Source organism: Lemur catta, chromosome 17 (assembly GCF_020740605.2).
Source record: "Lemur catta isolate mLemCat1 chromosome 17, mLemCat1.pri, whole genome shotgun sequence".
In the NCBI taxonomy this organism is placed as follows: Eukaryota; Metazoa; Chordata; class Mammalia; order Primates; family Lemuridae; genus Lemur; species Lemur catta.
The window spans coordinates 4994444-5006459 of NC_059144.1; the positions used below are offsets into that span (position 1 = coordinate 4994444).

The following is a 12016-nucleotide window of genomic DNA, read 5'->3' on the forward strand; positions in this document are numbered from 1 at the left end:
CAGAGGAAGAACTACCAGAAAGGAGCCTACAGAGCAACCCTCGGGGCTTTTATGGGCTGGGGACAGTGCATCCAGAGTGTGACCCCAGGGGTGCTCTTCGGTCCTGACCCTGAGCTGCCATGGGGCCCCTTCCCCACGCACTGGCTGCGAGCCCTCAGGGGCCATGACACTCCACAGTGAACTGGGTGGGAGGTCCTCAGGGTGATGTGAGAACACCATTAGGAGCAAGACCTGCAGTCCAGTGCTTTGCACAGCCGTGATGCCCTCACCTCTGTGATGGGTGACTTGGGGTTCACATTCCTGGCGGCCGCGATCTCCTGCAGCTGGTGCACCACCTCGGCAATGGACAGCCGCTCCTCTGGGTTGACCTTCAGCATGGCGCCTGCAGCAGAGGAACAGTGGCATGAGCTCAACCTCGCGTTGCAGCATGAGCCTGGGGGTCCCCAGTGGGATGGCACCACCTGCTCTCACAGAGGTCACAGGGCACCAAAGGGCCACTCACTCACACACTCACTGACTTTAAAAAGCAAGCGAGGGGACAATGAAGGAAAGAGCAACAAAACTGAACCAAGTCATCAAACTACCACTTAAAGCACAGTAATTTCACCCAAGGGTAAGCGGATGAGAGCTCTGTTGAAAAGCCCCCCACCAGGGATGCTGTCAAAACAATGGCAACAGGCGGGAGACATGGCAGTGCCAGCTGATGGGCAACACCCACAATCTAACAGGAAGGCAGTCCCCCAGCCCCTGCCCCGAGCATCCACCACGGGGACTTACGGATGAGGTCATGGAAGACAGTGTACCGAGTGTCGCTCAGAGGAATCGCATACTTCCCATTGACTATTCGAAGTTTTGCTCCATCCTCAAAAGGATGGTGCTGGAAGCACAGCAGGTACAAGATGCAGCCCAGGGCCTGCAGGGAAAACAGAGGCTGAGTACCCAGGGCTGGCGGGGACGAGGACACGGGATTGCATTGGGACACAGAGAAGCAGCTGGGGTGGGGGCTGCTTCCATGGGTTCCATCTTTTGTTGGTTTTATGGATGAGCCAGACTTGGCTGTGACATACAAAGGCCAACCTAGCTGAGAGAGCTAGCAACAGTCCTCCCCACAACATGGAAAGCCTCGATTTTTCCATCCTTATCCACCACAAAAAATTATCTAGGTTACAGATGTAAATAAACTTCAAACTCTTATTTTAGATCAAAATATCTCTTTCACAATTAAACGGTTCTCACATTCATGCATTTGGGCTCTGGGGCTAGTGGGACGCCAGCACAGACCTCGCTGTGCAAGGCCATCGTCCCCGGTGGTGGCAGAGCAATGCCAAAGCAATGCAGGGGACGAGCTCTGCCTTGGCATCCTTCGGCTGCAACACTACACACAGAGCAAAGGAGCAGAGCAGAGCACACAGCAATGAGGCCTATGGGGTCCGTGGAGGATTTTCACAGAATAAGCCCTGAATGAACTATCAGGCTCTTCTCCTGGTCATTCTACCCACAACACCCAACTATGGGAACCCACAGGAGGAAGTAGTAGTTACTTCAACATCGAGATTTTATGTAGCCAAGAGTAAAAGTTCACACCGGGACACCTGACACACCAACGGCAGGGGTGTCTTCCTGCTGGGATATGTGCCCGGGGCAACCAAGACATCAGCAGCTAATGAAGACACAGGTGGGTGCCCGTCATCTCACACATCTCAAAAGACAAAGGTTCTCAACCTAGGACCCCAGGAACAGATGCAGCATGTCCACGTGGGTCCACATGGGGCCCTTATGAACCCTGAGTGGGAAGTCCAAGGTGCGGGGGCATAGGTGCTTGGGCCCCTGTTCCCAGGTGAACGCTGGTGGCTCTGGCCAAGCCACGGAGGGAACAGGAGCACAATGTGTGGGCTGAGCTCTGCCATGGAGTGAGAGGAGAGCCCAGAAGCACCACAGGGCATGATGCCCACCCAATGGCCTTGGGGAGGGTGGGGGGAGACCCCTGGGCACTGGGCCTGGCCCTCACTTGGGCAGACTCAGCCGCACAGGACTCCTGGGTCAACTTGGTTCAACACGAGCACACCAACCAAATGAATTCTACTCAAGTCATCTCTGTGAAAAGTAGTCATGAGTGATTCTTAAGAAGACGAAGAGAAGAGAAAAGAAAAAGAAATGATAAAAGAGAAAGGAGGCCAAGGGGACCTGCTGATTCTCAGTCAGAGGAGACCAGACTGCAGCTGCCCAAGGCCAGGACAGACACCGGTCTCCACTACGCGTGGGCCAAGGACAGGGTCTCCCTGGGGGACTGAGCCAGGCGCTGCCAGGAGAGGCACCAGGACCTCACCCAGATATCCTGCTTCTCGCCGATTGGGAAGTTTGAATACAAGTCTATGATCTCTGGCGTCCTATACATGGGTGTTGTGTTCCTCGTGATCTGAAGAAAAAACAGATATTTCAAAGGAAAAGTTATACGTGAGCAGTACTTTTTATTTTCCATCAATGCCCTGCAACTTTCCCAAGTGCATGGTGCCCTTTCCTCCTGTACATTCCAGAAAGACCTCAGGGCCCTACTCACCACCTCCACTGCCCTTTCCCTCCAGATTAATTTCCATGAATGAATCTCTCATGGCCTCCCACATTTAATAATTAACTATGCCAAAGTATTCACCTGCCATACATTTGTTTTGTTTGTTCAGTAGAGGTGTGTCACACTTAACACAAGAAACCTACTCCCGAACAGCTGCCAACAGACCAGCTTTTGTAAGCCACATTATTCTAGTACACAAAAGGAAGTGCTATATTAAAAGAGGCTTCCAGATGAATTATAGTGGAGGACACAGAACACTTCTACAATGGAAGAAATAACTCAACCAAATTTATATGGTTAGTTCAGATTTAAAAACTGAGAGACTCACAAACATACAGAAGGGGCTTGTGGGTTGCACACCCACATGGAAAAAGAGAATTTCAGTGCATGGCAAACACACGAACACCAGCCCCAAGTCTGTGGATTCACATGGGAGCAGCGGGCAAACAGGCCCCTGTAGTTACACATTAAACAGAATGAGAAAACAAGAACAGAGAATAAACTGTCCTCTGCTTGAAGATCTACTACTCAAGAGTGGCCTCACTTAGGATGGTGAAACGGCTGAAAAAAAGAAGTGTGGGTGCACAAGGACATGGGCTCGTGCAGAACTCAGTGCCTACAACCCCAAGACAGACCATAGCATCGACGGAGAGTGCATGAGAGACCCAGAAAGAAGAACCAAGGAACAGTGAGGGGGCTGCAAGGAGTGCAAGCTGGGGGCACAAGGCAACTCAGTGCCTTCCCACCCTGCTCTGTTAGCCTGACGCTGCTCTGTTAGCCTGATGCTGGTCTAAAAAACAAAGTCTGTTAACGTAAATAAATCGATAAACCCAAATGTACTTCAAAAGAGTAACAGAACCACACTGAAGGAGAAAAGGAATAATCCTAGGACTTCTCAACACAGGATCTGACAGCACATCCCCCGGTCCTGGCTGCTGGTGGGGGCGGGAGAAGAGTTACTAGGTTATTATGTATGGAATGTCTGATTTCCCTAAGTACTTTTTTTTTTTTGAGACAGAGTCTTGCTCTGTAGTCTGGGCTAGAGTGCTGTGGCGCCAGCCTAGCTCACAGCAACCTTAACGTCCTGGGCTCAAGCAATCCTACTGCCTCAGCCTCCCGAGTAACTGGGACTACAGGCATGCACCACCATGCCTGGCTAATTTTTTCTCTATATATTTTTAGCTGTTCAGATCATTTCTTTCTATTTTAATAGAGACGGGGTCTCGCTCTTGCTCAGGCTAGTCTCGAACTCCTTACCTTGAGCGCTCCTCCCACCTTGGCCTCCCAGAGTGCTAGGATTACAGGTATGAGCCACTACGTCCAGCCCCCTAAGTACTAAGTTTGACAGTTGATATCTCTAACATTTCACTTTGACACTTCTTGTTTGTTGTTGTTTTTTGTTTTGGTGAAGGTACATTCTGATTTGGCTTGTGATTATCTTTCAAATTTTTCTTTTTATAGTAATTTTTGTGAAACCATGGATAAGTCCAAAATACATGTTATTTTTTAATATGAGTGCTGTCGTGGAACCACTGCAGTGCAAACAGCTCGAAATAGCAACGAAGTGTTTGGGAAGGACATGGCTAATGAACGCACAGTACGTTGATGGTTTGAGAAGTTCTGTTCTGGTGATTTTAATCTTGAAAATGAGCCATTGGGTGACCTGAGACCAAGGTGGATAATGATGAGCTGAAAGCTATAGTGGAAGCGAATCCATCTCAACCTACGCATGAATTAGCAGCAAGGTTTGATGTTACTATTCCAACAATATTATACCATTTGAAACAAATCAACAAGGTAAAGAAGCTGGATAGATGGGTTCCTCATGAATTAAATGAGCATCAGAAGAGAAATTGTCTCGAAGCTTGTCTTTGTTTGCTGTCACAACATAAAGGTGAACCATTTCTATACCATATCGTTACGTGTGATGAAAAATGTATTCTTTCTGACAATCAACAAGCATTCAGCACAATGGCTGGACAAAGATGAAGTGCGGAAATACAGGCCAAAACTGAATAGTCATCAAAAAAAAAAGCTAATGGTGTTTGTTTGGTGGTCCAGCACTGGTATCCACTACAGCTTCCTGAAACTTGGTTAATTGATTATGGCAGATGTCTACTGCAACCAATTGGATGAAATGATGAGAATGCTTGCAATGGAGCAGCCAACACTGGTCAATAGAGAAGGGCCAATCCTCTTGCAAGACAATGCTCACCTACGTGTCCAACAAACAATACTGCTCAAACTACAGAGGCCGGACTTGGAAACTCTCTGTCATCTACCGTATTCACCAGACCTTGCACCAACCGACTACCCCTTTTTCCAGGCTCTGGAACACTTCTTGCAAGGAAAAATATTCAGTTCTCAATAAGCTCTGGAAAACACCTTTCATGATTTCATCACCACTTGCTCTCCAGGCTTCTCTGCTGCTGGCATAAGCAAGCTACTATTAAGGCAAAATTGTGCTGACAGTTTAGGTGCATACTTTGATTAATTGTACTACTTCTTGTTTGAGATATAATAAATTAAACTTTTGATTCAAAATCGGACATTTCATATTTAATGACCTAATATAAAGAAACCCTGAACTTGTGCTTGGGTTTGTTTTCTTAGTGCCGCAGGTGGTGACCCTGAGATTGTTGCTGCGTGCGGGTACTGCTGGCTGGGTCTGGGCTCTCACCAAGAAGGTAGCCCAATGGACACTCTGCCAGTTTCGCACCCTTCTGTCTGGGTCTCTCCCTTCAGGTCACACTCGGGCCCCACCCACACTGTCCTGAGTTGTGCAGGGGTCTCCCGGATGGAGCTGCCAGGTCTCCCACGAAGATATATTTCTAAATAATTTTTTTAAAAATAGCCATATTTCGAAGGATAAAAAAGTTCCAGAATGGGCAGTGGTGATGGTTGCTCAACACTGTGAATATGAATGCCACCAGAATGCATGCTAACAACAGGTTACAATAATAAATTTTGTTATATTTTACCACAATAAAAAGATCCAAGAAAAAAAATGGCCATAAGACATTCAGAGCCAGATCTGGGAGGAGGATGACCTAAAGCGCAATCATCCATCTGACTTGTCTCTGTGCCCACAACCAGCCCCACAGGCAGTCTGGAGCCAGACTAGCCCCTTGGACTCCAGTGTGGTGGTACCCGCTCAGGTCTTGGCTTACAGGGACACAGTGCACGCTGGTGCAGACTCCCAGTGGGCTAGAGAGAGCCCATGGAGAAAGAGACAAGATGGAGGGTGACATCCATGCACAGAGGCCCCACTGCTCCCCTCACCTCTTCCTCTACCATGGCTCGCTTCTGGGCGCTCCAGCTGTAGTCGGGGTAATGTGAGATGGTCGTGGCACTGCCAAAGTCACACAGCTTGATGGTCCCTTGGTTACTAAGCAACAAGTTTTCAACCTACAAAATTCCAGAAGACAGTGGTTATGAACTTGATGCAGACAGAGCCTGGATTTCAGGAAAAACAAACAGGACATTAGACAGGACCAGTGCCTTAGCCCAGACAGCCCCTCCACTTCAAGGCCAGGGCCAATGAGCTGCCAGGACCATCCTGAGGACTCAGAACAGGGCTGCAGTGCGTTAAGTGTGGAGTGTGTGTGTGTGTGTGTGTGTGTGCACTCGTGTGTGTGACCAGCTCCACATCCTACCAGGCAGGGGTGTGGAGGGGCTTTAGAGTGGGCGCCCGCCTGAGAGGCAGGCCCTGAGAGTGCTAGGGATTTCACACAGGTCAGCAAAGGGGCCTTCCTCAATGGGGAGAAATGCAATATCTTAAATTCTTTCTGATCAAAGTCAACATATATACATTTTAAAATGCATAATTCAGAGAAATAAAGGGAAGAAAGCTAAAAATCAACCATAAATAAAGATAATCCCAATTAATAATGTTGGACACACAATGAAAGCCTTTAGAAAACTCAGATGACAAGAAAATTAATATGCCATTTATAACTACATTAATTATATCATGAGCCTAGGAATAAACCTCACAAAAAATGGACACAAGACTTCCTATGCAGAAAAATATAAAATAACTGGGATAAAATTTTAAATCCAAACTAAACAGGGAGCTCCATCATGCCCCTAAGAGAAAAGGTTCAGTGAAGGTGGCCCAGAGCTAGGAATGGCTTTTACATTTTTAAATGAGTAGTGGTGGAAAAACCCAAAAGACTAGTACTTCATGACACATGACAGTAATATGAAATTGTGATGTCAGACCATATAAGCAGCTCTACTGGCATATGGCCGCGCCTACCCATCTCATGCTGCCAAACCCACTTCTGTGCTCCCACAGAACCGAGGGCCTCAGCAGAGGCTGTGTGGTCTGCAATGTCAAAACTTATTTAACTCTAGCCCTTTATAGAAAAAAAGCTGTCAACCCCTGCTCCAGGGTGAGTCATGGCAATTCTAAGAAAATTCCCAAAAACTTTTTGGGTGGAACTTGACAAACTAATTCAAAAACTTACACAAAGAGCTCAAAGGGCCACAACAATCTTGGAGAACCACTTTTAAGCCTGATTGTGAAGCTCTGGTAACAGGACAAAGGAGCTCAGGCCCAACGGAAGAACCCAGGTAGTGCCACCAAGACAGAGCCCCAGATGCCAGATTGTGAAAGGGTGGCAAAGCCACAGTCTGGGTGCAGCAGGTCACACCTGTATTCCTGGCACTTTGGGAGGCTAACGTGTGAGGGTCGCTTGAGCCCAGGAGTTCGAAGTTATGGTGAAGTATGATCACATGACTGCACTCCAGCCTGGGCAACAGAGCAAGTACCCTTTCTCTAAAAAAAAAAAAAAAAAAAAAACAACCCACAAATCTTTCACAAGACAACATGGTCTTCTGATCTATGAAAGGTTAACAACTTCTTCAACAGACACAGACAGCACAACCATGATGCAATGAGTAGTAGAATGTTCTAGCTTAAAAGAAAGAATATTGTTATCAAAGGATACTAAGAAAGTAAATGTACCAGCCACAGAAGAGAAAATGTTGGCCACATATAACCAGCACAGGGCTTCTAAAAATCAATAAGAAAAGGCAACTGAAGAGAAAAATAGTCAAAACACTTTAACAAGTACTTCTCCAAAGAGGAAATCCAAATTCCAGTAAACACATGAAAAAGATGTCAACTTGATTAACAAAAGGAAAATGCAAACTAAATCCAAACGCACCCACAAGACCTGCTGAGGGTGAAGAGTCTGCAGTGCCGAGGTCAAGCTGGTGATGCACACGCACCATCCAGCCCAGGACACCTGCTCCACACACCAGCATGCTGGACAAGGCTGTCCACAGGGTCACCGTAAACCAGGGAAGTAGAGTGGACACAAACACCACCACAGCCAAACAGATGAACACAGTGAGGTGCGTTCCCATGATGGACACTCTGGGAAGTATGGGCCACATGCAAGACGCGTGACTTAAGATCATAATGCTGAGCAAAAGAAGCCAGACACGAAAGGATGTGTGACGCATGTTTCCGTTCACATCACGCCCCAAAGCAGGAAGAGTAGATTACACTGAAGGGTGCAGAGCTCACAGCAATAAAGAAAGAACATAATTACTCAAAGTGAGGGAAGTGCCACCTCATGTGGAGGGAGGGCCCCAGCTGCCAAGGTTTCTGTCAACTCACCACTGCAGTGTTGAGGGGCACTTCCCACTGGGAAGACAAGTGATGTCAAACTGAGGCCAAGCTCACAAATACTGATTCTTTACTAATTTCATCCTTTTTGCTTTTTACATTCCTTAAAATATACACACATGTCCGGGCACGGTGGCTCACACCTGTAATCCTAGCACTCTGGGAGGCCAAGGCGGGAGTATCGCTTGAGGTCAGGAGTTTGAGACCAGCCTGAGCAAGAGAGTGAGACCCTGTCTCTACCAAAAAAATAGAAAAATTAGCCGGGCATGGTGGTGCACGCCTAAAGTCCCAGCTACTTGGGAGGCTGAGGCAGGAGGATCCCTTGAGCCTAGGAGTTTGAGGTTGCAGTGAGCTGTGATGACACCACTGAACTCCAGCCTGGGTAGCAGAGTGAGACGCTGTCTCAAAAAATAAAAACATAAACCAGACAGGTCTTGATGCCATAAGAAAATCCACCACTCAGAGTCTACTTAGGAAGATCCACCTTTCATCTGTAGAATCACCACCGCCCGGAGCTGCGGCAATGGCCCCCACCCAGCTTTCACTTCTCCATGTCAGAACAAGGCCTCAGCACGTCAGTTTCTGGAAACCAGGCATCCTTGGAACCTCAAAAAACCTTCTGCTGAAAGCAACTTGGAGTGCTGGATAGAATGGTTAAAAAACAATAATAGGAAAATACAGAAGAAGAAACAGAAGAAAGGAAGGAAAGGGAGCAAGGGAGGGAAGGAACGAGAGGAAAAGGGTCCCGACATCACCCAGGAGCAGGCAACACAGTGGCATTCGTGGCCACCCATGAAGGGGCATGATCAAGGGAGGGGTCCCGGCCCCAAAGACTTCAGTAACAGGCATGGCATCTGTCCAATGAGTCACCCTTAAACTCTGGCTTTCTAAGTCTCTCCAAGTTCGGGGCACAACTGGAAAAGGTCACACTCACCTACAGTTCAAAAATCTAAATGAAGATGCCTTCCCTGTAAGGTAAGATTCCCAGTGACAGGCAAAGTGGAAGAAACCTACCCCTAACCAGAGAACACAAAGGAAAACTGCCTTCCGGAGCTTTGGTCCCAGGGGTGGGGGGTAGAATGAGCCTAAGGAGGAAACACAGAACCATGGCCGCAAGGGCCCCGAGACACTCACTCAAGGGCACAGGGTGTTGAGGCCTAAGCTGCAACTTACACTGGCCCCTGGGTCACCCAGGCAGCCTTGGGGGCAAACAGCAGTGGATGGCTCTGGGTGTCGGGCCAGGTAGATGTCCGGGTGGAGAAAGGGACACCCCACCTCACATCACACAAAGTCAATTCCAAGTGGACAAAACCCTTCACCCAGGAAAGCTAGGGTTGGGGGTTAGCAAGGAGTAGGGTCTGAAAGGCGGCTCCTATTCTCTGAGAGACACTGTGCGGGCAGGGACCTCACAGCCGGATGCCCCTCTGCCAAAGGGCATAGGGGAACCGACGCCAACGCAGGGCTTCCACAAGTGGGCAATGCTGTTCCAGGCTGACGAGGTCTGAGGGAGACCGCGCTTGGGGAATGAGGCAGGCTGGGGACAGACGGGCAAGAGAGGACTCAGATTATTTTCACTTTGCTGGGGGTAATGGTATTAGGGTTATAAAAGAAATGTCCTGATTTCCCAGAGACATGTACACAGTAACTGGGTAATTCTCGCAAGCCTTTGGTTTTGTTAAAAGATACAACAGGGGGATGGGGGAGTAAAAACTAGGCCACAAACCAGGAGAAGGTATCTATAGCACATATAACTTAAAAAAGATTATAGACTACACAAGGAGTGCCAATGAATCAAACACACAAGCCGATAGAAAAAAGAAAAGGCAAAAAACAAAAAGGAAGTTAACTGAAGAATAAGCCACTAATGACCAAACACAACACTCAACTTCACTAATAATCAGGAAAAGGCAGAATCTCAGTATGTGATACGGCACTACCCACCACAGGATGGCCCTGTGGGGTGTATCCGTGGCACTGGCAGCAGAGTCTCCACCCCATGGGCACAGTCACAGCCAGAGCACCTGCAAAGTGGGACGGGCAGAGCAGCCCTTACACGCAGACGTCACGAAAGCTCCCAGACACCACCCCTCAGAGATGCATCAGACTGAGAAGCCCAGCTTGACGGGCCAGTCAAGGAGGGAATCTGCTCCTAAACAGGAAATGGAGCATGGGGCATAGGAGGAATAAGGGAGCTCTGGCCAGCGTCCAGCAAGCAGCTTGGGCCCCACTGAACAGCACCCACCTTCCTCCCAGTTCCAAGAGGCTGAACCAAGGGAGCACTGCAGGGTCCAGAACCACCCCAAGGGCCACAGGGACGGCATACAGTGCTCACAAAGGACGGGGTGCTCAGTGAGCAGGAGCCAAGGAAGCCTCAGAGGGTACACCCAGAGGTGTGTGCCAGTACGGGGACCAGGAGCCCAAGACAAAGCCCCAGGCAGAGCCAGGAGGCAGCCGGGGGCCAGGGCACCCTCCACTGGGAGCTGACGGCTCCCAGCACAGCAGACCTCTGTGTGGGCAAAGTTCCATGAGACAGGGAGACACAGAAGGGGGAAGCTTCTGGAAAAGTAATTTCTAATATAAGAAGCTCTTACACACATCTTTCCAAACTTCTCAGGTGAAATGATCACAAAGCCTTGCTTGCCAACAAGCTCCGACATCCTAATGTTGGACCAGTGGTACAAAGGCATCCCAGCAAGCATGTGTTGAATGAAGTTGGTACCTTGAGATCTCTATGAATGATGGGCGGCTTTTGTTTGTGCATGTGCTGCACTGCTCTGCACGTCTGATAAAATATCTTCAGAACCGTATCACACGACAGAGGACCTTTAGATTCACTTTTCTTTAAAAATTCCACCAGCTGCCCTAAAAGAGACAATTAAATTCACGTCACCATGGAGCTATCAAGGCTATGCCCTCCCTGGCCAGCAGGCTACAGTTCCAGGTGTAGCTGCCTCTTCTGAGACCAGGGTCAGGCTGCGCGCTCAGCCCTCCCACCCCGGAGTGCAGCTCCAGGGCCTTTCCTTTGGCTGGGCACGAGGGTGCTCACTGCAGCCCTGAGTGTAGGACCACCACCCAGTGGCAGGGATGGGCACGCAACAACCTCAGGACAGCACAATGAGCACAGCAGTCAAGTTACAGAGCCCAGAGAGAGAAGAACTGCTGCTGCAGCTACACAGAGGAACCACAAGAGATGCTGATAAAACAGCTACAAATGCTTACAACTGAATCAGGCATGTTGCTAATGGTAGCTACAAAGAGAAATGACTGCAAATATACAAATTTTTCATCTCTCTAATGAAATACTCACTAAATGGTGATTTAACCCTCTGACATAAAGTTTCAGTAACTGTTATGTATGTGACACTGGATGTGTAGGCTGCGTGTGTGACCAATGTTGGGTACACAATCAGGGACCCATCCTGCTGGTCCAGGGACCTTCCAGGCGCCCTCGGCCCAAAGAAACCAGGGATGTCAGGCCAGCCAGCTCTGCCAAGCACAGAGCTGAGGACCCACTGGGGATGCAAGCATTTGTGCTACCAGCTGGCCTGGCACTCCCACTGACACTCAGACACAACCTGTCCTGGTCCCGCCATGTTCTTATCCTGGCCTTGCCCCAACCATGGCATTGTGGCCTGGGGCCTCTCTATTTTCTGCTCCATCTTCTCAGCCCACAGACCAGTCCACAACCCTCTGCTTGGCATGCTCCATGCCCCCGACAACCAGCCACCCATCCAACACCAGAGCCAAGGCTGACACCAACGCCCAGGGCCCCACCCACTCTCTCGGTGACCTCGTCTCCCTGAGCT

General features: G+C 49.0%; 1 protein-coding gene across 8 annotated transcripts in view; it reads right to left on the bottom strand.

Moving 5' to 3' along the window:
* The window catches only part of GAK (cyclin G associated kinase), a 69585-nt gene that overhangs the window by 43422 nt on the left and 14147 nt on the right, over nt 1–12016 (bottom strand). For 6 of the 8 annotated variants that reach the window (XM_045528296.1, XM_045528289.1, XM_045528290.1 and 3 more), the window contains exons 5-9: nt 10930–11072; nt 5852–5977; nt 2327–2416; nt 778–913; nt 270–382 (exon numbers count right to left, since the gene is read on the bottom strand). In XM_045528296.1, coding sequence (XP_045384252.1) covers nt 270–382; nt 778–913; nt 2327–2416; nt 5852–5977; nt 10930–11072 — 608 coding nt within the window. Of the gene's footprint in view, nt 1–269; nt 383–777; nt 914–2326; nt 2417–5851; nt 5978–10801; nt 10909–10929; nt 11073–12016 lie in introns of those variants that run through there. The other 2 variants (XM_045528294.1, XM_045528295.1) reach the window with 2 other exon arrangements.